The 25,528-nt window shown below is 41.0% G+C and overlaps 1 protein-coding gene across 2 annotated transcripts in view; it reads right to left on the bottom strand.

The window, feature by feature from the left end:
- Nucleotides 1-25,528, bottom strand: part of cmip (c-Maf inducing protein) — a 256,495-nt gene that overhangs the window by 70,257 nt on the left and 160,710 nt on the right. For both annotated transcript variants that reach the window (XM_063067127.1, XM_063067128.1), the window contains exons 4-7: nt 12,303-12,464; nt 7,864-7,905; nt 2,938-3,000; nt 1,682-1,762 (exon numbers count right to left, since the gene is read on the bottom strand). In XM_063067127.1, coding sequence (XP_062923197.1) covers nt 1,682-1,762; nt 2,938-3,000; nt 7,864-7,905; nt 12,303-12,464 — 348 coding nt within the window. The remainder of the gene's footprint in view (nt 1-1,681; nt 1,763-2,937; nt 3,001-7,863; nt 7,906-12,302; nt 12,465-25,528) is intronic.

Here is a 25,528-nt window from a genome sequence, read left to right as displayed (position 1 = left end):
ACTTAGAGAGGTCATACCAAAATTAAAAAATTTACACTGATTCTTGTCTCTGCTATCATCATTTCTAGTAGTATCGCGCTCTAGTTTATCTTTGAAAGTAACACGCAAAAGATAACTCAAAATGATTTCTACAGAACAACTTTTGATAGAAATCTCAGTCTAAGATGTCCTCTGCACAGTTAACATAACTGTGGTCAGGCTACATTCAATTATACAGGAAAGGGCCAATCAATCTCGTCCAATTTATAAATATTCTTTCTATTTCAATGCCAAGGAAAATGAAACTGAAATTCCACCAGGGTATATTTTATTCTGGTTCTCGACAAACTCTGAACCAAAAGCATTGCAATGTTGCCAATAACAACAGAAGAAACTGGGAAGCAGAATGTTTCGACGGTTATACAGTATATGGAGTTTATATACTCCACAAATTAGCATACATGTAACATGCTGTAGCATTGTGACCCTTGCTAATTGTGATGAGCAAGATTTGATCACGTCTCGTAGTTTAAACCATAAAAATTCAATCATTAGATCTATATATGTAGAACAGTCGTAAGACTTCCATTCTTTGGCAGTGTTTGTACTGTATCTGACAACGATTGTACATCTCTCTTGTTTATGTGTAGGATTGCATTTTGCTTGAGTAAAATAAACCTTCCAATTTCACCTGGCCAGATTGAAACCTGGGCCTAGAAACACAACTGTGAAATTTGTTTGGGTGTCAATGTGAGTCTCTAGACTCTCAAAAGTTCACCAAGTTTGTTGATGCTGGTTGAAAAAATGTGGGCAAAACCGGGTGAATTTCTCATTGATGACAGACAGCTCAGATCTCAAGCCTTTAAAGGCAAGCAGCACCTCTCAGCTGATGGGACTTCTCACTTTGCCATTGCTCTCCCAGAGATCCCTGAGGGCAAAGAGAATGCTGGCAAGTTTACTGACAGAGATGTCAAGATGCTTTTGGAACACGTAACCACAAGTGCAATGTGCTACAGAGAACCTGCAGGGTTACAATCCAGGAGGTTTCTCTTAGGATACGAGTGCTAACTTCAAATACCTGCACTTTGGAATTGTGTGTAATGCAGTCAGATGTCCATTCCTACTCTGTAAGCAGACTAGGATGAAGGGAGAGTAGATGAGCTGGACTGGTTGATTGGAATATATCAAGGACCAAATGGATCAGCAAGCACTGAGATGCAGCATACATGAGCACATATAGACTGGAATAATCCTGAGCCTAGAAGTTGAGGGTGACGGTGACTTGATCTGGTCCCCATATCACCTCAGAAGGGGAGTGTAAAGTCCAGACAAATAGACACAGTGAGCTATTTTAGGTGTGTATGGAGTAATCTGAGGACAGATAGGGTACCTTAGCTTGATCATGAATGTAAGTTCATTGTGATTGGCCCCTTAACATTGACCAGATTTCAGTGTGAACTGTGTGTGGAGTAACCGAAGGGCATGTAGGTGAATCTACATTAATAAAAGCAGTTTATCTGCAAGTGAACAGTTACCACATTATACACCATTTTGTGTAATTTGGATTGCACTTAATAGTTCATGGTAAGGGATATATACCAAGGAAGGGAGAAAAAAATTCCAAGATCTCTCAATCTGCAGGATATTTTTGACTATTGAAAAATGCCAACATCGGAAATGCATTTTGCAAATGTAAACATACCATGTTGTGTTTTAAGATTCGCTGAACCACAGGTGTGAATACTTCTATGACAACCATCGATCGAGGTCGCTCTCTGCAGTGCTGCAAAAGAAAATACTTTTAACACATATTCCACATGGACCCCATGCATTGGCTCATACATCACAGAAACAGGGGCATTTGCTCATTAATTGGTCGTCTTCTATCATAAATATTTCCAGTTCTCCAATATATCAATTTCTCGTATGATCATCTCTTGCAATCCAGTTTCAAATTACAGGTGACCCCGCCCCCCCCAATCCCCCAACAATACATCCATTTGGATAACAGAAATTCACTGACAGTATTCACAAATAACATTGTAACAATTTGAGGCACAAATTGTGCAGGGAGGAAGTTGGATTTTGGGAGTTGATGTGCCTGTTCTGTTTTGTTCTTTTTCTTTCACGGGAGGAGGGATTTGGAGGCTGACGTGTCTGGTCTGTTTTTGTTTGTTTCATTTGTGCAGGTAGGGGGTATTTGGGGGTTGAAGATCATGCTGCCTTTCTTTTCCTTTTTTTTCTTGGTTTCATGGCTACCCAAAGAATTTCAGAGTGTATACTTTGATAATAAATGAACCTTTTGAATGAAATTTAGAACCTTTAGAATTTGTGAAAAAGGTGTAAATTTAAAAAAATGTTTTCAATTCTATTTTCTTGACCCATGCACAGGTAATGTAGCTTCATGTAACACAAAATCACAGTACATACTCTTTTAAAGGAATACACCCCACCTCCCCCCATTATTTGAGGGTCACCTGTACTTTGAATTCCAGAAGTTGGCAATCTGATGGTTTAAAAAAATCCTAATATTCTCTCTGCTGATTTCAGAATTCCTCAGATCCCAGCAATTCTGCCAAATAAGTGACTTCAGCTTTATTTAATCATTCAAAAGTTTCAAGAATTAGGGTAATTAAATTTCCCCTAACCTCTATTCTCAGCCCAATCCAGGTTATCATAGCAAAACAGAATCTAAGTTCACAGCTTGTATCTTCAAGAGAGTCCCTGATAACTCTTATGGTTAGTGAGGCAGACATGGGTACCAGCCTTTGGATTTATAAAGTAATCTTTTGTTTTCAAACCATTTGTGTTAGTTTTTAGCTAAACTTGCTATGAAGTGATGTTTACCTCAAATGACAAATGCATATTTGAATTAAACTTTGGTGCACAATAGTTGTCCAAATTGGTCGCCTTTTTCCCTCCTGGCAAACACAAGCACAGAAAAAGAATTAACAATACCTTGCAGAAAAACTCGCAGAGATCCGGAGGAGGATGGTTGTTTTCCAGCAAAGGCGCTATTGCCTGAGGAGAGAAATGAGATATTCCAAACTATTCCACTTCCCCGTTTTTGGCACATCAATTTATCCTTCTGTATATACAAATATAATACTCATTTAAAGACTTAGAATTAACTTCTTGTTGAATAAAATTACAAACCAACTTCCTCCTAAGGCAATGCATTTAAGTTTATATTGATTAGTTTTGCTGTAAATCCCTGATACATGCTTCCTTCTGATAACACAGGTTACAGCAGTAGGTCAGAAACAATATGAATCCAAATCACTCCACAGAAGTGCACTAACAGTAATTACTCCCCAACATTTTTCTTCTATCTTCTTCCGCTTATCACCAAGTGAATTGTAGCCCACATTCATCACTGCTGTGAGCGAAGTGGACTACTTGGTTGATCACCATCACCATCATGAAGCACTCTGGGACTGCTTAGATTGTCTTACTGTGAGTCATGCACGGTATCACTAGAAAGACTAACACTTGGTGCACATCCCTAATTGATATTTGAAGCTTGCGCTTCCCGAATCCTATTTTTTGTGATGAAGGTCTTTCCAAAGTCCCTGAATGTTGATCCGATGATAACGAAGAAATGATGGTGCTTTACCAAATGAGGATCGACAGTGATGTGGAGGGATAATGCACAAAGGCTGAAGTGTGGGTCATCTGCAAAATGCACTGCAGTAACCTGCCCAGGATATTTCTACAGCACCTTCCATTTCTGCAACCCCACCAGTAAAGAAGACCATAAGACATAGAAACGGAATGAGGCCAGTGAGTCTGCTTCTCCATTCCATCATGACTGATTCATTATCCCTCTCAACCCCGTTCTTCTGCCTTTTCCCTCATAACCTTTGATTCCCTTACTAATCAACCTCCATGTTAAATATATTTAATAACTTGGCCTCCATAGCTGTCTGTGGCAATGAATTCTACAGGTTCATCACCTTCTGGCTAAACGAATGCCTCTGTTCTAATGGGACGTCGCTGTATTCTGAAGCTGTGCCCTCAGGTCCGAGACTCCCCCACTATAGGAAACATTCTCTCCACGTCCAGTCCATCTAGGCCTTTCAATATTTGACAGGTCAGCAAATGACATGCACAGTCGGCACAGGAGAACACCCTCATCATCATCATCGTCTCAGTGGGGGAGCTGTGTGGCTTTGGTTGTAGTGAGGACTAGGCCTCGTGCTGCGAGCTTGCCTGCTGCAGCAGTCCCGGAGGGAAGGAGGGAAGACACTGGAAGCAGTGTGGTGCAGCGCCCATGTTGGGTCGGGGGCTGGCCATTCTAGTGTTCACTCAGTGGAAGCCGGAATGATTGTTTGTCTGCAGGCTGCTGAGAACTGCCTGTTCTTGCCAACAACACCCAGGCACCATCATTTAACAGGACATGTTGCTCAGGGACTTGGGCTATACCATATATATTTTTTATTTGACAATGTTTATTACTATCTTACATGTGATATGTGTGCCTTATCCTATGTACGACTGCTGGTATTGTGTTTTGCCCCTTGTCCCCAGAGGAAGACTGTTTCGCTTGGCTGTGTCCATAGGTATCCATGTATGGTTGCATGACAATTAAACTTGAACTAATGATGTACTAATTTGAAAGTTTCTGCGCTTACTAAGTATTGTTGAACTGCACTACTTTTACAAGTGGATTGCATTCACTTTTAACATGTTCCTTCCTTTGCTCTGATCTGTTTTTACAGCTGCAAAGAAGATATGACAGCAGCTATATTTCATTAGGAGTTTGGGAAGATTTGCTATGTCTCCAAAAACTAAAACATTTCTACAGATGTACCATGGACAGCATTTTAACTGGCTACATCACCATTTGGTATGGGGGTTTCCTACTGCACAGGATCAAAGTAAACGTCTTCTCCTTCATGGGCACTGTCCCCCATAGTATCTAGGACATCTTCAAAGAGTGAAGCCTCAAAAAGGTGACATCCACCATTAAGGACTCCCATCACCCTGGTCATGCATTGTTCCCATTGCTACCATCAGGGAAGAGCTACAGAAGCACGAGGCATACACTCAATGGTTCAGGAAGAGCTTCTTCCCCTTTGCCATCCAATTTCTGAATGGACATTGAACCTCATCACTTTTTTAAAATTTTCTATTTTTGCTATATATTGCATTGTACTGCTGCCGCTAAGTTACCAAATTTCACAACACATCTCAGTGATATTAAACCTGACCTTAATTAATTATCTAGTTCAGTTTATGGGTAATGCTGATCAGCAACCCCCTGTCCCCCCATATTAACAGTGGGGGACTCAGGCTCCCTTTGCTGAGGTTTATCACTGTTTGATACATTACATGTTACATGCCACTTAAAAACCCAAATCTAAAACACTGAACTTGTCTGCTGAACTTGAACAAGGTATTTATCACTATTTGCACCGTTACTAAAGGAACTAAGCACTGTGTAATCATTAACAAACTTACCCATGTTTTAACATAAAGGGAAAATGCATTGAAACAGCTAAAAATGGTGTGAATGAGGACCTTATCCAATTCTGCAGAGGCTGTCTCCCCTCTGTCCCACCAATTTTCATTGGGATCAAATATAAATACATCTATGTCACCAAATATACAAGATATACACTCAGTGGCCACGTTATTTGGTACAGGGGTAGAATCTGGTGTATTCTTTTGCTGCTGTAGCCCATCCATTTCAATATTTGACTTGTTGTACATTCAGAGATGCTCTTCTGCACACCAATGTTGCAACACATGGTTAATTGAGTTCTTTCTTGCATTCCTGTCAGAGTGAACCAGTCTGGCCATTCTCCTCTGACCTCTCTCATTAACAAAGCATTTTTGTCTACAGAGCTGCCACTCAGTGGATGTTTTTTTTTTTGTTTCCCACGTCATTCTCTATAAACTGTAAAAATCCTAGGAGATCAGCAGTTTCTGAGATACTTAAAGCGTCCGGCACTGACAATCACTCCACGGTCAAAGTCACTTAGATCACATTTCTTCCCCATTCTGATGTTTGGTCCGAACAAATGAATCTTCTGACCACGCTTTTATATACCGAGTTGCTGTTATATGATTGGCTGATTAGATATTTGCAGTAATGAGCAGGTGGATCTAATAAAGTGGCCACTGAGAGTATTTACACAAGAAGATGTAGATGAAGAGGGCAAACGTCCATTTCAGTTGTTCCTATTGCAGTTGTACTGTGACATTATCCTCTATCCTGTACTACAGTAACAGAGGCTTAATTATATAATAATATGCCATGTCAAAAAACCCAGAGAATGTCAGACACAGTTACAGTTATCACGTTGTTGTTTTATTTCAGCAAAAGCAGCAGCCATTCTGTAAAAGCCCCACATGTAGCTTTGTAACTGCTGCAGTATTCTGTGTCTGATGTTACACAAATGAACATTCGGTGTCAAGACTGCATAACTTGCAAAATATATTTGAGACTGTAAATTTTCTGACTCTCCCATGGGCTCCCTCTTGTCTGAGACGAACCCAGATTAGACACCATTTAACACCATAATGCACTAAGGAAAACAAAGTAATTGTCCTGGGGCCCGATTGCAAACTGTGCACCTGCAACATCAGTTTCATCTCTCTCTGCACAATCTCCAACTACAGTAGACATTTGGCATTGTACCGGATCACAAGCTGAGGTTCCAAGCCCACGTTATTCCCATAAAAAGATTGCTTTCTCCCACTGCCAAAATTTAATACAAGTTTTTAATGGTTTCAATTGTTAAAGTTCATGATCGGTTTAAATGTCAGGAACAAGCAGAGAGCTTCACAGCTTTGACAGTTCTTGCCAAGCCAGAAGATCAGATTTCACCAATTGTCAAAGACCTTTCCAGATGTTCTGTCAGCCAGGTTTGATCTGCACGCCACCATCAAAGATGGAAGGACCTTACTACAATAGATCCAGCTGGCTCTTCACTCCAAATTCTACTACGCCAGATACCTCCATGTCTGTTGAGTCTCTATCTGGGAGTCAGTAATGGACATGGCTGGCTACTGACTGCCAGTTCTGGGCTACTGAGCTTACATGTGTGAGCCTTCATTGGCAGAAAAAAAAGTCTAAGTAGATGCAGCAGATATCTGAAATAACTGTGTCTGTGCATTGGCTAATGCTGAGAGAGAAAAAAAAATCCTCTGAATGAGGACAACTAGTTAGGATTAAATGGAAATTTTAGCATTTCCACAGATCATCCATTGTAATGAAATGATGAGATATACATGTTAGATTTCACATATCATTTCCAACATACTATTCTGAGAGGGCTCTCAGATTAAGTTCAGTTGCTTTGGAGGTCATGGCATTTAATCAGGAACTTTAATTATTTTGATGTCATTAAAATAACAAGAAGACACTTTGGGGCACTGAGAAATGAGTGTTGGGTGCATTTTCTTGCATGCCTCAACATCACATTAGTGCTTTTATTAAGTGGGTAGTTTTCTTGAGTGAAATTTCTTAAAGTTATGCCTTAAATTTACAGCTATTCCCATCCACTACATAATGTACTGGGTGGGCACAGGAGTACATTCAGCCAGAGACTCATTCCACCGAGATGCAACACAGAGCGTCATAGGAAGTCATTCCTGCCTGTGGCCTTCAAACTTTACAACTCCTCCCTTGGAGGGTCAGACACCCTGAGTCAATAGGCTGGTCCTGGACTTATTTCATAATTTACTGGCATAATTTACATATTACTATTTAACTATTTATGGTTCTATTACTATTTATTATTTATGGTGCAACTGTAACGAAAACCAATTTCCCCCTGGGATCAATAAAGTATGACTATGACTATTTCAAAGGTGACTGCAGGGCCTACACTATCGACACATTACACTGAACCATGGTCATAAATATAGACTTACCACAATGATGTTTTCATGTTCCTGTGTTGTTAGCTTAAGGTTCTATATAGAGATACAAAAGTGACAATCAATATTAAGAAGACTGGGGGGAGAGGGAGAGAGGGAAGGGGAGTGGAGTGTGGGGGGATTGGATTGTCCGGGGGGAGTGAAGAGTAGTGGGGGGAGTGGAGAGAAATGGGAGAGTGGAGTCAAAGGGGGAGAGTGCAGAGAAGGGGGAGAGGAGTGTAGGGGGTAGTGTGGTGTAGGGGGCCTGGAGAGTGGTGGGGGAGTGGAGAGTAGTGGGGGGAGTGGAGAGTAGTGGGGGGAGTGGCAAGGGAAACCATTGTTCTTTAACCAGAGGATAAAGAATAACACAAATTTAAAATGCACAGACTCCTCAAAGTTTCTTCCTTCCCATTCATAGCAGAAACATGATAATGTTAACACAGCAAAGAACTTAGACACCAGGAGACAACTCTCCGGCTAATAAATCTAAACATGAAGTCATAGTTGTTATTCTACAGTTGCACCTGCCACATAAAAGGGTAAGATTAAAAATGGGAAGAGAAGGTTATGTATACACAATGCCTGAGCACAACAAAATCTGGGAAATAACTGTCAACCTGTCAGCAGTTTGATCCATGGGATGCTAAGTAAAAAATAAGGCGTTTGCATTTAGAATACATACACTCCATTAATTGGCAACCCAGCCCCTTTCCCCTAAAGTAGGCAAAATATAGAACATCACAGGAAAAAGAGCTTCATATGAACTGAAGGTTCATACACTACAAAGAGATTGGAAGCAGTGTTGGGGAGGAAGGAGAAGAATGAACATAAACGTAGTATTTGAACTAAACAAACAATACATTAGATTTTTATCAATGTTATCATCTTAGAAGAGTCACAAAACACAGAGCAATACAGTAGAGATATGGGCCCTTTGGCCCAACCAGTCCATTCTGGCCGAGTGCCATCCAGTTAATCTCAGTTTCCTGCATCCTGCCCTGCACCTCCATGTAAACAGTGGTACAAAAATCAATAATTAATATTAACCTGGTAGGCATAATTCTGTCAATTAAATTAGTAAGGGCAAAACTTCTGCTTCCTGCACTCTTTTTTTTGCTGGTGTTGTGTGGTGAAGATCATGTCTGCTGTGTCCCTCGATGAATCAGATCCTCATTGTGGTTCAGAAAGAAGGTCTCTGGCCACGGGGAGGGGGCAATTGAGGACGAACTTGGCAATGACATTCCTTGTGGCAATTAGCATGGAGACCTCTCTGTAATTACCAGCAGCACTTGTTTACTTTCTTAAAGGTGGAGCAATTATATGGTAGTCTCTGGAAACTAGATAATGGAGAAAATGCACATACTTGTGCTTCAGAGTTTTGCAAGTTTAATTAGAAAATGCTTGATCTATTCATTTGACTTTATAAATATAATTTCTCCTGGGTTTTCTCTGCATGGTTCCAGAAGGACTTGGGAGGTCTGGTGTTTCCTTTCCCAATATACATAGCCAAAGATAGCAGCCTTTGCCTTGCCAAAGTGGCACATACTCAGAAAGTATTCATTACATCCTCCATTCCCTGAAGATCAAAAGGGATATTTTAAATCTTTGATGGCATCTAATGATGGTCTGCATCCCAGGATACTGAAGGAGGTGGCTTTAGAAATCGTGGACACATTGGTAATCATTTTCCAATGTTCTATAGATTCAGGATCAGTTCCTGTGGATTGGAAGGTGGCTAATGTTGTCCCTCTCTTCAAGAAGGGAGGAAGAGAAAAAACAGGGAATTATAGACCGGTTAGCTTGACGTCGGTGGTGGGAAAGATGCTGGAGCCAATTATAAAAGATGAAATTACGACACGTCTGGATAGCAGAAACAGGATCGGTCCGAGTGAGTTATGGATTTACGAAGGGGAAATCGTGCTTGACTAATCTTCTGGAATTTTTTGAGGACGTAACTATGAAAATGGACAAGGAGAGCCAATGGATGTGGTGTACCTGGACTTTCAGAAAGTCTTTGATAAAGTCCCACATAGGAGATTAGTGGGCAAAATTAGGGCACATGGTACTGGGAGCAGAGTACTGACATGGATTGAAAATTGGCTGACTGACAGAAAACAAACAGTAGCGATTAATGGGTCCCTTTCAGAATGCCAGGCAGTGACCAGTGGGGTACCGCAGGGTTCAGTGCTGGGACCGCAGCTGTTTACAATATATATTAATGATCTAGATGAGGGAATTAAAAGTAACATTAGCAAATTTGCCGATGACACAAAGCTGGGTGGCAGTGTGAAATGTCAGGAGGATGTTATGAGAATGCAGGGTGGCTTGGACAGGCTGGGTGAGTGGGCAGATGCATGGCAGATGCAGTTTAATGTGGATAAATGTGAGGTTATCCACTTTGGTGGTAAGAACAGGAAGGCAGATTATTATCTAAATGGAGTCAAGTTAGGAAACGGGGAAGTACAACGAGATCTAGGTGTTCTTGTACATCAGTCACTGAAAGCAAGCATGCAAGTACAGCAGGCTGTGAAGAAAGCTAATGGCATGCTGGCCTTCATAATAAGGGGAATTGAGTACAAGAGCAAAGAGGTCCTTCTGCAGCTGTACAGGGCCCTGGTAAGACCACACCTGGAGTATTGTGTGCAGTTTTGGTCTCCAAATTTGAGGAAGGACATTCTTGCTATTGAGGGAGTGCAATGTAGGATCACAAGGTTAATTCCCGGGATGGTGGGACTGTCATATGTCGAAAGATTGGTGTGACTGGGCTTGTATACTCTGGAATTTAGAAGGCTGAGAGGGGATCTTATTGAAACATATAAGATTATTAAGGGATTGGACACGCTGGAGGCAGGAAGCATGTTCCCGCTGATGGGTGAGTCCAGAACCAGAGGCCACAGTTTAAGAATAAGGGCTAGGCCATTTAGAACGGAGTTGAGGAAAAACTTTTTCACTCAGAGAGTGGTGGATGTATGCAAAGCTCTGCCCCAGAAGGCTGTGTCTCTGGATGCTTTCAAGAAAGAGATGGATAGCGCTCTTAAAGATAGCGGAATCAAAGGTTATGGGGATAAGGCAGGAACTGGATACTGATTGTGGATGATCAACCATGATGACAGTAAATGGCGGTGCCGGCTCGAAGGGCCAAATGGCCTACTCCTGCACCTATTGTCTATTGTCTAAGAATAGCTTCAGAGTTGGGGCTAAGCACTATGTTCTACTGGGGGACGTTGGAGGGACAGGAAGTAGTAAATGAATGCTCAGTGTGCAAAGGTGCAAGAAACAACTGAAGGGTGTGACCAAAACACAATGGCTCTTCACTTAGAACAGGTACAGACCCTGCACTCACCAACACCACCCGTCCCCCATTTACAATGCGCCATCTTCCCCGGCTTACTCGAAAGGGGTGCCTGAAAGCCTAGATTCAGTAAGCTGAACGGTCTGTCTCAGCACTGCATGGCTCTGTAAATTGCAAGCAAGATTTTACTTTTAATGTCACAATGAAGATAACAGTTCCACTTTTAATTCTCTAATAATACCCACTGTCTGTCTGGGCTCCTGTACTGTTACAATTACGCCAAGTGCAAGCTTAAGGAACAACACTTCATGCTCTGAACACACTGCAGACTTCAGGACTTACTATCAATGCGTCGAACTTTGGGTAGCTCACTCTTCCTTTCTGTGCGCCTTTCTGCCTGTAACGATTTGCTCAGTTTTTCTTTTCCTATTTGTGGAGTCTGGCCTGTTCAGCATATCCCAAGTTTTGCTGTGCTCATACATTGCACAGAGAAAGAAATACAAACTGATTCTAACTACTCCTCCGAATACAGCACTAACTCATTTGGTCCCTCCCTATCAGAGATATTCCTTGCCCCCATCTTCTCTGAATTTGAAAACTAATATTTTTTTTTTCATTTTTCATTGAGGTACAGGACAGACTGGGCCCTTCCAGCCCTTGGAGCTGTGCCGCCCAGCAACCCCCAATGTAACCGTAGCCCAATCGCAGGTCAATTTACAATGACCAATTAACCTATCAACTGGTGTGTCTTTGGATAGTGAGAGGAAATCAGGAGCACCTGGAGGGAACATGTACGGTCACAAGAAGAACGTGCAAACTACTTACATACAGCGGCAGGAAATGAACCCAAGTCGTCAGTACTGTAAAGCATTGCGCTAACCACTACGCTACCGTACTTTAAATAAGTTGAGGGACCTAAGGCATTAACTGTTTCACTTTCCGCAGCTGCTGCCTGTTTCTGACATTTTTTGTTTGTATTTCTGATTTTAAGCATTTGCAAGCTTTTTCTCCTCCACTGAAAAACCATCTCTCCAATTCATGTCAAAGTCCTCTTCGCCTCTTAAAACAGGCGCAAGTAATCACATTCTTGAACTGGAATTGCACTTATAAAATTAGTCACCATTCTCCAAGCCACTTATATTGACCTTTAATGGATGCATACCTCAGAGAGGAGTTTAGACACTATCTCCAGTGGCGCTTGGTGAATGGAATCATCCTGAAGAGGTGAGAAAAGTGCCATATCCACCAGAGTCCGAATCTCTTTCAACACGACCTCCCAACGACTTGGGTTACTAAGTACCTTCTTATATTTGTAAATCTTTTTCTGAAAGACAAGAAAAGAAAATTTAAAAAATGAAAACTTGAAGTAAAGATCATCAAAATGACATTGGAACATTCACATAATCTGGCAAAATGTTTGTTCTGAGGAACAAACTGAAGAAACACAGATCATCATTTTCATGGTAAAATGACGGAGAAATCTACAAATGTTTGTATTTATATCTTGGCAAAGAGAAGGGACAGAATTTTTGTTACAGCACATTTAACATTATTTATGTGTCTGCAAGCAAGTAAACAAATTGTTGGCCAAGTAACCTTTTCATATCTCTGTTAAAAGGGACTGGATTAATCATGAGTTCCGCTCGAGTATGAAGAGATCCATCCAGGGTGTGAACTCTTAAATTCCGTTCAAACCCAGAGATCGCAACAGTTCATTCAGCAACACAATGATCCAGCTGATTGTTGTCAAAAAAAAACTGAACTCCCTTTATAAATGTAGCATTTAAAATGTTTGACAACATACAGAAATGTAGTACCAGTAAGAGCTTCTATAATTGCATCTCTCCGCTAGCCATTGTTTCTCCTTTTCATTGTGGGCTCTGAGTATTGAGTTACTGTGAATAACATGATCCACATAATATTTCCCACAGATTTATTATAACAATAGCTTGAAGGATAAAAACTTATGGATAACCACATAAGCCCAAAACCCCAAGGCATTCCACAAGTATGTGAAGAGCAAGAGGATAAGACGAGAAAGAATAGGACCAATCAAGTGTGACAGTGGAAAAGTGTGTATGGAGATAGCAGAGGTACTTAATGAACACTTTGCTTCAGTATTCACTATGGAAAAGGATCTTGGCGATTGTAGGGATGACTTATAGTGGACTGAAAAGCTTGAGCATGTAGATATTAAGGAAGAGTATATACTGGAGCTTTTGGAAAGCATCAAGTTGGATAAGTCACTGGGACCAGAAGAAAGGTACCCCAGGTTACTGTGGGAGGCGAGGGAGGAGATTGCTGAGCCTCTGGCAATGATCTTTGCATCATCAATGGGGATGGGAGAGGTTCCGGTGGGTTGGAGGGTTGTGGATGTTGTTCCCTTATTCAAGAAAGGGAGTAGATAGCCCAGGAAATTGTAGACCAGTGTGTCTTAATTCAGTGGTTGGTAAGTTGATGTAGAAGATTCTGAGAGGCAGGATTTAAGAACATTTGGAGAGGTATAATATGATTAGGAATAGTCAGCATGGCTTTGTCAAGGGCAGGTCTTGCCTTACAAGCCTGATTTAATTTTTTGAGGATGTGACTGAACACATTGATGAAGGTAGAGCAGTAGATGTAGTGTATATGGATTTCAGCAAGGCATTTGTTAAGGTACCCCAGCAAGGCTTATTGAGAAAGTAAGGAGGCATGGGATCCAAGGGGACATTGTTTTGTGGATCCAGAACTGGCTTGCCCACATAAGGTAAAGAGTGGCTGTAGACTGGTCATATTCTGCATGGAGGTCGGTCACCAGTGGTGTGCCTCAGGGATCTGTTCTGGGACCCTTACTCTTCGTGATTTTTATAAATGACCTGGATGAGGAAGTGGAAGGATGGGTTTGTGGATAGTGTGGAGCGCTGTCAGAGGTTACCGTGGGACATTGATAGGATGCAAAACTGGGCTGAGAAGTGACAGATGCAGTTCAACCCAGATAAGTGTGAGGTGGTTCATTTTGGTAGGTCAAATATGATGGCAGAATATAGTATTAATGGTAGGACTCTTGGCAGTGTGGGGGATCAGAGGGATCTTGGGGTCCGAATCCATAGGACACTCAAAGCTGCTGCGCAGTTTAACTCAATGGTTAAGAAGGCATACAGTGCATTGGCCTTCATCAACCGTGGGATTGAGTTTCACAGCTGAGAGGTAACATTGCAGCTATATAGGACAGTGGTCAGACGCCAGTTGGAGTACTGTGCTCAGTTCTGGTCGCTTCACTACAGGAAGAATGTAGAAACCATAGAAAGGGTGCAGAGGAGATTTACAAGGACGTTGCCTGGATTGGGGAGCATGCCTTACAGAATAGGTTGAGTGAACTTGGCCTTTTTTCCTTGGAGCGACGGAGGATGACAGGTGACCTGATACAGGTATATAAGATGATGAGAGGCATTGATCGTGTGGATAGTCAGAGGCTTTTTCCCAGGGCTGAAATGGCTAGCACGGGAGGGTACAGTTTTAACGTGCTTGGAAGTAGGTACAGAGGAGATGTCAGGGGTAAGTTTTTTTACGCAGAGAATACTAAGTGCGTGGGATGGGCTGCCAGTGATGGTGGTGAAGGCGGATAAAATAGGGTCTTTTAAGAGACTTCTGCATAGGTATATGGAGCTTAGAAAAATAGAGGGCTATGGGTAACCCTAGGTAATTTCTAAGGTAAGGACTTGTTCAGCACAGCTTTATGGGCCAAAGGGCCTGTATTGTAATGTAGGTTTTCTATGTTTCTATGTTTCAGATGACCCAAAGGCAGAGGGAGAAGTTGAACTTAAACACATTTTTGACTTGACTTAAAGACATGACTAACCAGGTGTACCTTACCTCATATTCATCACAGATAGATAAATATTTGGGTGGTGGGTTGGAGATGTCTCTAGCAAAAGAGGTACAAGGCACTCTTTCCTTCAGCTAGCCTGCAGGTCACCCTTGGGCAAGGTGCAGTACCTGCTTAGCTCCCTGATCGGGGTCGTGTGAAGCCATTGGAGCAGGAGGTAGATGTATGTCTGAGCAGCAGGTGCATATCACAAGTCCTGCTTATGCGGCCACTGTCGCCAAGCAGACAACCTCTGAAGAGTATTGATAATGGCTTGGGTCACCTGCCTGTAAAGACACTGCTCAGAAGAAGACAATGGCAAACCACTTCTGTAGAAAAAATTGCCAAGAATAATCATGGTCATGAGACTATGATGGCCTATGTCATACGACACGGCACATAATGAGGTAAATATTCTTGATCCCACAGCTTGAACCTTACAAATGTATCTGGTACAGTCTATTCATACACATTTCACTGAATGGAATTAAATGTCAGATGCATGTTTATGAAATGCCATATAACTGTAAACACGTTCCATGTGTTGATAATACACTTTTATTGTGCCAGGAAATACTTTCAGCAGGATATGATGAGGCAATTTTTGAGGACACAGCCTATTTATGCCTTTGATGGTTTCTGAAATTGCAAAAGCTATTGCAACCAAGGGAATGTTAGTCCAGGTTATAGTGTGCTCTACGCAGTTGTCATCAAAGCTAATACCAGGCAGTGGTCACAAAATTAAGGCCTTATGTGATTACATCAATTTTATTGGCCCCCTAACAGAAATGACTGTTTCATGTGACAAGTTCAATCCCAATATCACTGATCTGTATACTGAAGCACATTTAATATCTATCCCTCTCGTACAAGGGCTACATAATAGCATAATCCATCAAATTGGTACTTTTGAAATTTTAGACCACAAACATAGGAACAGAATTGTTCAGCCCATTGAGTCTGCTGTACCATTTGATCACAGATGATTTATTTTCCCTCTCAATCCCATTCTCTTGCCTTCTTCCCATAACTTTCAGTGCCCTTATTAATTAAGTATCCATGAACCTCCACTTTAAATATACCCAATGATTTAGCCTTCACAGTCACCTGTGGTAATCAATTTCACAAATTCACCATCCTCTGGCTCAAGAAATTTCTCCTCATCTCTGTGGCTGGCTTATGGTAGGGGTCCAGAGCATTACAAAGTTTGGAACTCCTGTTCTATTCAGCAGTTGTTTTCTCTGGCCCTAGACGCTCTCATGATTGGAAACATCCTCTGCATATCCACTCTATCTAGGCCTGTCAATAATTGCTTCGCATCAGAGCGGAAATATTAAAGACAGCAACTTTGCAAGGTCAGTAGTGTTGCAAGCTTAAAGACTGAGCTATACTGGTGGGTAAAGCTGCTTTTATTTGACCGTATATACATAAATAATCATGCAGTTCTTGCTTGTTCTCTTGTTCTCTTTCAACTCCACTCTCCTGCCTTCTCCCTATAACCTTTGACGCCCTGATTAATTATGAACCCATCAACCTCTACCTTTTAAAAACGCAAACACCAACCTCTACCTTTAGTACACTTAATGACTTTGCCTGCACAGCTGTCTGTGGCAATTAATTCCACAGATTTACCACCCTCTGGCTAAAGAAATTTTTCCTCATCTCTGTTCTAAATGGACGTGCCTCAGTTCTGAGGCTGTCCTCTCTGGTCCTAGACTCCCCCATTCTTGGAAGCATGCTATCCACATTCACTCTACCTAGGCCTTCTAATATTCCATTTCAGTGAGGTCCCATCTCATTCTTCTGAACCTCAGCGAGTACAGGCCCAGTCCCCATACCAAAGCTGGATAACCATACGAAGCATATTTTACATAAAACATAATACTGCTACAGATATCCATAAACAGTCGCAGTCATCTACATATTGCCATGCCAAATTTATTTTTCTTTCAGAGAACCAGCACAAATATGATGGGCCAAAGGTTACCCTATACACCGTCAGTTCATGAAAAGGATATCATCGTTTCACATATAGTTCATTTCGATGTGGTAACATATTGCTAACTTTTGAAGGGAGAGCTCGTATCTGTTTGGCCCACTTGAATAGATTCAACTCCTCCTGTTTACTGTTTGCAGAAGGTTGACAATTTTTTTTAGAAGGTCTCAGCTACATAACAGACAATGTCAACTTCAGGCCCCCAACGCTGATCTTCCTCCCCACGTCACAGAGAAAATTGTGCACTTTGATATTCACGTGTTTTCTTTTTGAAAAGTTAAAGTGAGCAAAAGAAAACAATACGAAATAGGAATTCTAATTGGAAATGCAAGTTTATAATTAAACATGTTAAAAAATATTTGACACAAAGAGAATGCTTGTCCACATGGCGAGCCACTGCCAAAATCTAGGAGGCTGTCAAAAGCAAACAAAGTAGATCTGATGAAAGACAGCTCAGATGTAGATTTGTACTTCGCTGGAATGACCCAGATATTAAAGACCGTTCCATACTGCTGTCATATATTTATGAGCATTGGAATTGAGTGCAAGGGAAGGCCTCTCAGTCCCTCAAACCTTCTTCTTAGGCACTCCTGTCAGGATGAAACAGGACCAGCCACCACACCAGTCCTTTGGGTTTTGAAATGGCTGATCAGGTTAATGTGGGACGTGCAGAATCAGAATTCAAATCAGGTTTATTATCACTGATATTGGTTGTTGGCAGCAGTACAGTGCATTACATTAAAAGAACTATTCATTCAGTTTCTTGTGGGCATACTCAAGAAATCTATAATAAAATAATAGCCATAATAAAATTAATGAAAGAACGCACCAACTTGGCATTCAACCCGAGTGCAGAAGACAACAAACTGTGCAAATACAAAATGAAAGAATAATAATGACAAATAAGAAGTAAGTAAAGAACACGAGATGAGGAGTTCTTGAAAATGCCTCAATTGGTTGTGGGAACATTTCAATGATGGGTCAAGTGAAGTTGAGTGGTTATCCCCTCTGGTTCAAGAGCCTGATGGCTGAGGGATAATAACTGTTCCTGAACCTGGTGCTGTGAGCCCTGAGGCTCCTGTACCTTCTTCCTGAGGGCAGCAGTGATAAGAGAGAATGTTGGGTGTGATGGGAGTCCCTGATGACAACGCTTCACACAGATGTGCTCAATGGTGGGGAGGGCTTTACCCGTGATGGACTGGACTGCATCTATTGCTTTCTGCAGGATTTTCCATTCAAGGTCATTGGTGTTTCCATAGCAGGCTGTGATGCAACCAGTCAATACACTTTCCACCACACATCAATAGATGTTTGACAAAGTTTTCAATATCATGCCAAGTCTTCACAATTTGCTAAGGAAGTAGAGGCACTGCTGTGCCTTCTTCGTAATGGCACTTATGTGCTCAGGTAATAACCACTTTGAGTGATTATTTGCCAGAGGTTCCCAACAATAAATGGAGATATTGCATTTCTTCAAGCAAATCTTGATTTTTTTCCCTCTGAAACACTTTGTAATCAACCCTCATGACAAAGCACAGAACAAAATGTCTGTCTCTGAAGTCTGGTTTCGGGAATGCAAATGATATTGCCTGCACAAGGTAGATGACTCAGTGTTCGCCTGGGAGACAACACTGACATTGGCTTGCTCTTCATTCTTGTGAAATGGGAAAACTTTGTAGTAAGGAATTGTGGGTATTTTTCCAGTGCCTCGAGGTGCCAGCTCTAGGTACTGCAGATTGCAAAGGTAGATGGAAGGACAGTGATCACTGTTGCCTAGTTTGTTATTCTTTGTAACTCCAAAACATTAAGCTAATTGAAAGCAAAATGAGGAAGCTGAGAGATGAGACCCTCTGTTTTCTCCCCCACTTTAAGCGAGGCGCGCACACATCACATGGTAGCATCATAATGTATGCAAATCATGTATTTTTATATATAACCAATAATGAATTATTTAAACAAATAAAGAACGCTTATTCAGCTATGCACACAGTGTATTACGTAATACAGCTACTGTATACAGACATCCACATCATAGTAAATTTTAAATTGTCTCATTCAGGCCTGAAGATTTAATTACTGTGGAGGATTTTTCTTTTTTCTTTCTTTTTTTCCCCTTATTTATTTTGTTTTTTTTTAAATCTACCTCCACTACCAAAATGAGTTGATTGGTAAAAAAAAGAGAAGAAAAAAGAAAAAATACCTTACCATATGATAATATAATAATAATGGCTCAGATCCATACTTTAATAACAGTTCAAAGATTATGAAAATAATTCAGAAAGGGTCCCCATAACATTAGACAATCATGTTTAGAATCAGAGATCGAACAACGAATCTTCTCTAGATCAAGACACAACATAACGTTAGATAGCCATTGAACATGAGTGGGCGGGGCGGCCTCCTTCCACTTGAGCAAGATCGCCCTCCTGGCCATAAGAGACATAAAGACCAATACCCGCAAATTAGATGGCTTCAATTTTGTAGCACTATCCTCAATAATACCAAACAAGGCAGTCAAAGGATTGGGCTTAAAACTGACATTGAAAAGTACAGAAAAAGTTTGAAATACATCTTTCCAAAATTTTTCAAGGCTCGGATATGTCCAAAACATATGAATTAGTGCGGCCACTCCATTAGTACATCTATCACAGTAAGGGAAAACATCTGCGTAGAAACGAGAGAACTTGTCTTTAGACATATGAACTCCATGTACCACTTTGGAATTGTAATTAAGAATGACGAGCACATAATGATGAAGAATTAATCAATTTTAAAATAATCTTCCAGCTCTCTTCAGATATGAAAATCTGTAAATCCTTTTCCCAATCTCCTTTAATTTTATCTAAAGATGCCTTTTTCTGTCCCAACAGTAGACCATAAATGTAAGATATTGAACCATTATCAAAGGGTTTCAGATTAAAAATTGTAATCTATTATATTCTTATCTGGACTTGTAGGAAATGTATATAATTGAGATCTTAAAAAATCCCTGACCTGTAAGTATTGAAGAAAGTGAGTATTGGAAAGGTTAAATTTCGTTGAAAATTGCACAAAGGAGAAGAGGTTCCCTCCATCAAACGAATCCTGAAATCATTTAATACCCAATCTATCCCATTCTTTAAAAGATAAGTCAATTAAAGATGGTTTAAAAAAACAATTAGAAATGATGGGACTTGAGATGGAGAATCTCAATAAGCAAAATGTTTTCTAAACTGTAACCAAATCTTCAAAGTATGTTTGACCACCACATTGTCAGTCAGTTTATTTAAAGATAAAGGAAGCGAGGATCCAAGTGAGGATTTTTTACTATTGTGAGATAGCGTCTTTCCTAACAAGGGAGGTTACTCTGCTTGCCAGGTGAAACATGGCTGTGAAAACATCTCAGATTCTGACAGCTCTGGACATCTTCCTTCTCCTTTACTCGGCTTTTCTCTCTGGATCTGCTTTGATCCTTGCTTCTCTCCCGGTCCCGGCTTTTTTCTCTCCCTTTATCCCGCGCTTTTTTGTTCTTATGGTCCTTCTGTCTTTTTCACTCACGTTCTCTCTCTCTATCTCTTCTCTCCTTATCAACTTGTCTTTCTTTTTCTTGCCTTCCTTTTTCTTCTAGTTTTGTGTATCTCTGAAGTTACTAATTTCTCAAGAAATTAGATCTCATTTATTCTCTTCTGTTTCTACAGCATTTGTGTCATTTTCCTCTTTCTTTTCCTTTTCTTGGCTCCCTTGTTTTCCTTCTAATTAGTTTTATGTTTTGGAGTTACGTGGTTGACCATAAGTTTTGTATCCGATCTGAATCTTGATCTTCAAACACACTGTTTCTTAATTGGACAAAGGCTGTGGTGGTGCATTGTCTTGTTGAAATCCTCCCCACTGAGAAATGTCTCCCGAGTTATGGGAAGCAGTTTGATTATACCTTCCAGGGCCTTGCAGTAAACCTTCTTGCTTCAAGGAGTGTGCTGCAGCGGGGCAGCGTTTCCAGGGGACATTCCCCTTGCACACTTTTGAGTGGAACGCACATTCTCGCAAATGTTTCAGTGGATAAGTTGACAGTGGCCGATGCTCAGCCTCCCAAGTGCACATGGATACACGTATCATCTGCACACGCTTGCACATGTACAGGAAGCATGGCAGAGCATCTGTTAGTGCAAACACTTTACAGCACCAAGGGTCATCAATCTGGGTTTGACTCCAGCCACCGTCTGTAAGGAGTTTGTACATTCTCCCTGTGACTGTGTGGGATTCCTCTGGGTGCTCTGGTTTCCTCCCACAGTCCAAAGATGTACAGTTAGGAATCAGGATCATGTTTATTTATTATTTTTATTATGTTCATTATTTATCTTATTTATTTAATGATTGATTGGTTGAAAAGCAGCATGGGACAGGCCCTTCTGGCTTTTTGAACCATGCCGCCCAGCGGCTCCCAAGTCTAACCATGGGACAATTTACAATGACCAATTAACGTGCCAACCAGTACACCTTTGGACTGTGGGAGGAAACTGGAGCACTCGGGGGAAACCCACGCAGTCACGGGAAGAAGGTCTCAAATCCTTACAGACAGCAGCAGGAATTGAACCCAAGTTGCCGGTACTGTAAAGCATTGTGCTAACCACTACACTACTGTGCGGCCTGCACACATATAAGCGTGTACAGGTAACACCTATATCCATGTATGCTTGGGAGGACAAACGTCAACTAATACCACTGACGTATCGTGAAATTTGTTGTTTTGCAGCAGCAGTACAGTCCATACATAAAAAACTATAAATTATAATAAAAGGGGTGAACTAGGAGACAGAAAGGAAGTTGAAGGCGGAAGGATCATTTCATAGACCTCCTCAACCGCAACTCTTTCCTTGATGAGAGCAACCTCGACTCCATTCCACAGCAACCTATTCAATCCAGATTTGCTGCCCTTCCTGACCAACAAGAAGTTGAACAGGTCATTTCAAAACCAAAATTAAATACAAGGCCTCGGTAGCAGATGGCATCCCCAAGGGAGTTCTAAAGCTTAATGTTGAAGAGCTTCAATGACAAACCAACAAATCTCTGCCATTTTAATAAGATCATAGCAGGCCTGACCACAACAATCCAGTTGACCCAAATTATCCTCTCTCTGCCTTTCTGGAATCGGCTTTCCTCCACTTCCACTGCTATTTAAGGAAGAGTTCCAACAATTCACAAGCATCATGGAAATAATTATTCATGTGACTCTCTCATTCTATATTCTCCCGCAAGAGGAAACATTGTCTTCACATCTACCTGTCAAGACCCTTCTTGACATTATTGTTTCCCTCCTGCTCTTCTAAACTCTACCAGATAGATGTTCTAACTTTTACTTTTAAGGTAACCTGCCCCACCTAGAAATTCATGCAGGCTGACAGCTATACTATTGCTATTAAATTCCAACTCTTATCTTTCTGAAACTCTTTGGGTGGCACGGTAGCATCGCAGTTAGCACAATGCTATTATGGTTCAGGGTATTCCAAAGTTCAAAGGTCAATTTCAATGCCAATCAGTAAGGAATCCTTCCTGTGGAAAGTGTGAGTCATTGTAAATTGTCCTGTGATTAATTTAGGGTTAGTCAGGGTGGGTGGGGGGGGGGGGGGAGTTACTGAGGCAGTGTAGCAAGGAGGGCCGGAAGGCCTACTGTGTGATTTTTTTTAAAAACCTGATTCTTCAAGGTTTCTAGGAATATTGACACTTAGGTTAAAATCAGAAAACAGCTCAAGTTCCAAGTACAGTATCTGCTAACTTTATATCGTATGACTTTTTGAAATTGCTAATGTCGAGGTCACTGCATTACAAGAAAGTGTGGGATGAGGAGGCTTACGGAATGTTGCAACATGTTAGAATCTGAAAGGCATCCAGAACAAAAAAATCTTGGGAAAGGGACCCAAGCACTTTGAAACAATTACTTAACAAAACATCTCTTTGGCTGAAACAAAATGGCCAAAACGCCTTTCCAGAAGCTTAGTCAGTTTAAAATAACACCAAACGTAATGCTGGTAAAATCAAGTACAGGCTGACCTTCACTAATCCGACTATCTGTAATCTGGTTCCTTCGATAATCCGCACTGATTTCAAATTTTCTGCGCATCTGTGATTTCAAATTTTCTGGGCCACCGTACCAGTCTGCTGCGTTTGTTTTGGTTGCGCTAGATCTGTTCACGTGTTGGTACGCTCTTGTAAGCACAGACAGGCAATTCCTGCTTGTTCTCCTGCATTTATTAATATCATTTGCATGAGGCGCGGCCGCCTGCCACCAGCCTGTCTGACTCGCCAGCGGCGGCAGAGCTGGCGTGTGCTGGGTCGGTCTGCCTTCTCGCCCGCCTGCCAGCAGTCACGCACTGCCCTCCAGTGTCGCCTGACCGGCGCTCCATTCCCTTCTCCCTACGACCTCAGATCAGACGTGGTGACCCGCTGAATTTAAGCATATTACTAAGCGGAGGAAAAGGAACAAACAAGGATTCCCTCAGTAACTGCAAGTACAATGTAGTCTTTGGGGTAACTGCAAGTCCGTGTTTGCTATCACTTAGCTCACACTTGAGTGCTGGTAGTGGGCGTGCTTTATTTTTTTGCCAGTTTGGGGGGGGGGGGATTGTTGCTTGCTGCCACTAACACGTGGGAGGGAGGGGAGCGGGGGGGTGTAACTTAGGGGTTCTAACAATTAACTGTCGTTCATTCTTTGGGGCACTCCTCTGTTTCCGTGGATAGTTGCGAAGAAAAAGCATTTCGGGATGTATATTGTATACATTTCTCTGACATTAAATGAACCTTTGAATCCTTTGATATTTTAAAGGTATGATGAGGCGGTTAGCTATTGCTTAATGCGATCCTTCTGTAATTCGGCATTTTCACTAATCCGGCACTCCTCAGGTCCCAATGAAGGTCGATCTGTAATACTGATAAAAGTTCTCACCAACTGTAATATTCCCTCTCTGTTTAAGGTGACCTTACTTAAAATGTCATTGTTTTATGTAAAGAACCCCCCCCCCCAAACCCCAATTAATCCTAATTTACACTGACCAATTCACCTACTTGGTACATCTTTGGACTGTGTGAGGAAACCGGAGCACCTGGGGAAATCCCACACTTGCTATGGGATGAACGTACAGAGAGCTGAATTGAACTCTGAACTTGCAGAATGCCCTGATCTGTAATTGCATCATGTTAACTGCTATGCCACTGGGGCACCCAAAGATTTTCAGAAAGAAATTTAAGTTGGAATTTAATTTGCAATTATCTTTTTGCATCTGCATGAAATTGAAGTCATGTCCTTTTATGGCTAACCTGTGTATTTTTTTTATAAGAAATATTATTTTAAGGAAACTGATCCAAAATAAGAAGCTACAAATGTTTTTTAAGAAAAAGAATACAAGAAGGGAAATATGTATCACGGCAGTAACTTATAGATTAGAGTAGATCACCTTACTGGAACACTTTCCACAACACTCATTTGTAGAATTGTACACAGGCATGAAGCTGAAATGAACCGGTGAGTTCATTGTTAATATGTGGGAACAAAGCTTAATCAGACGTTACACTGCGCATGTTCACACCAATAATGAGGGGAACAGAATATATTTATCATCTTTACACAGTATTTACTGATGCCCATGCAAAACAACTATTTTAATGTTGTATACTGGATGCTCAAGTAATAATCTCATTGGTCCAGATTTAAACGCAATTTTTATTTGGAAGAATTTGTAAATAGTTAAACTTAATTCACAAAGTTGTAGGATCCAAATGTGCAACTATACTACCCTGAGATTTGATTATGGCAAACAGATAACCTTACAAAATGTCGATAACTTTTAACTACTGTGCTTCCCTATCTCTGTAACCTTGAATTGACTTGTATGGACTACAAAAACTACTTCATGAACATAGGCTTTCAGTTGTTTGAAAACAACTTAAGATTTTTTAAAAAATTATGTACAGTGAATATATGGAACTTGGACCCAATTTTATTGAAACCAATCAAACGTTCCAAATACAAAGCAGGCAGAAACGTAAAACCCTAAATTTCTGTTAATGCATGAAGGCTACTTTCTACCTTTAGACCAGATTTTTAAAATGTTCAACGGCACAGTCAACTTTGACTAACTTAAGGATTCACTGTTATAACTTTAATTTTAATTTTCAGAATCCGAATCAGGTTTAATATCACCGGCATGAAATTTGTTAATTTTACAGCCGCAATATAATGAAATACATGATAAATAAAGAGAATAAAATGGAATTACAGTAGGTATATACAGTATATTTCTATAAATAGTTCAGTTAAAATAAGTAGTGCAAAAAAAAAAGAATTTAAAAAGTGAGGTAGTGTTCACGGGTTCAATGTCCACTTAGAAATCGAATGGCAGAAGGGAGAAAGTTGTTCCTGAATCTCTGAGAGTGTTCCTTCAAGCTTCTGTACTTCTTTCCCAATGGTAACAATGAAAAAAGGTCATGTCCTGGTGGTGGGGTCCTTAATAATGGATGCTGCCTTCCTAAGACACCACTCCTGGAAGATGTCTTGGATACTACAGAGGCTAGTATCCAT

This window comes from Mobula hypostoma, chromosome 14 (assembly GCF_963921235.1).
Source record: "Mobula hypostoma chromosome 14, sMobHyp1.1, whole genome shotgun sequence".
NCBI lineage: Eukaryota > Metazoa > Chordata > Chondrichthyes > Myliobatiformes > Myliobatidae > Mobula > Mobula hypostoma.
Note: the sequence above shows the minus strand (reverse complement) of the source record. Positions and strands in the feature narration are given on the sequence as shown.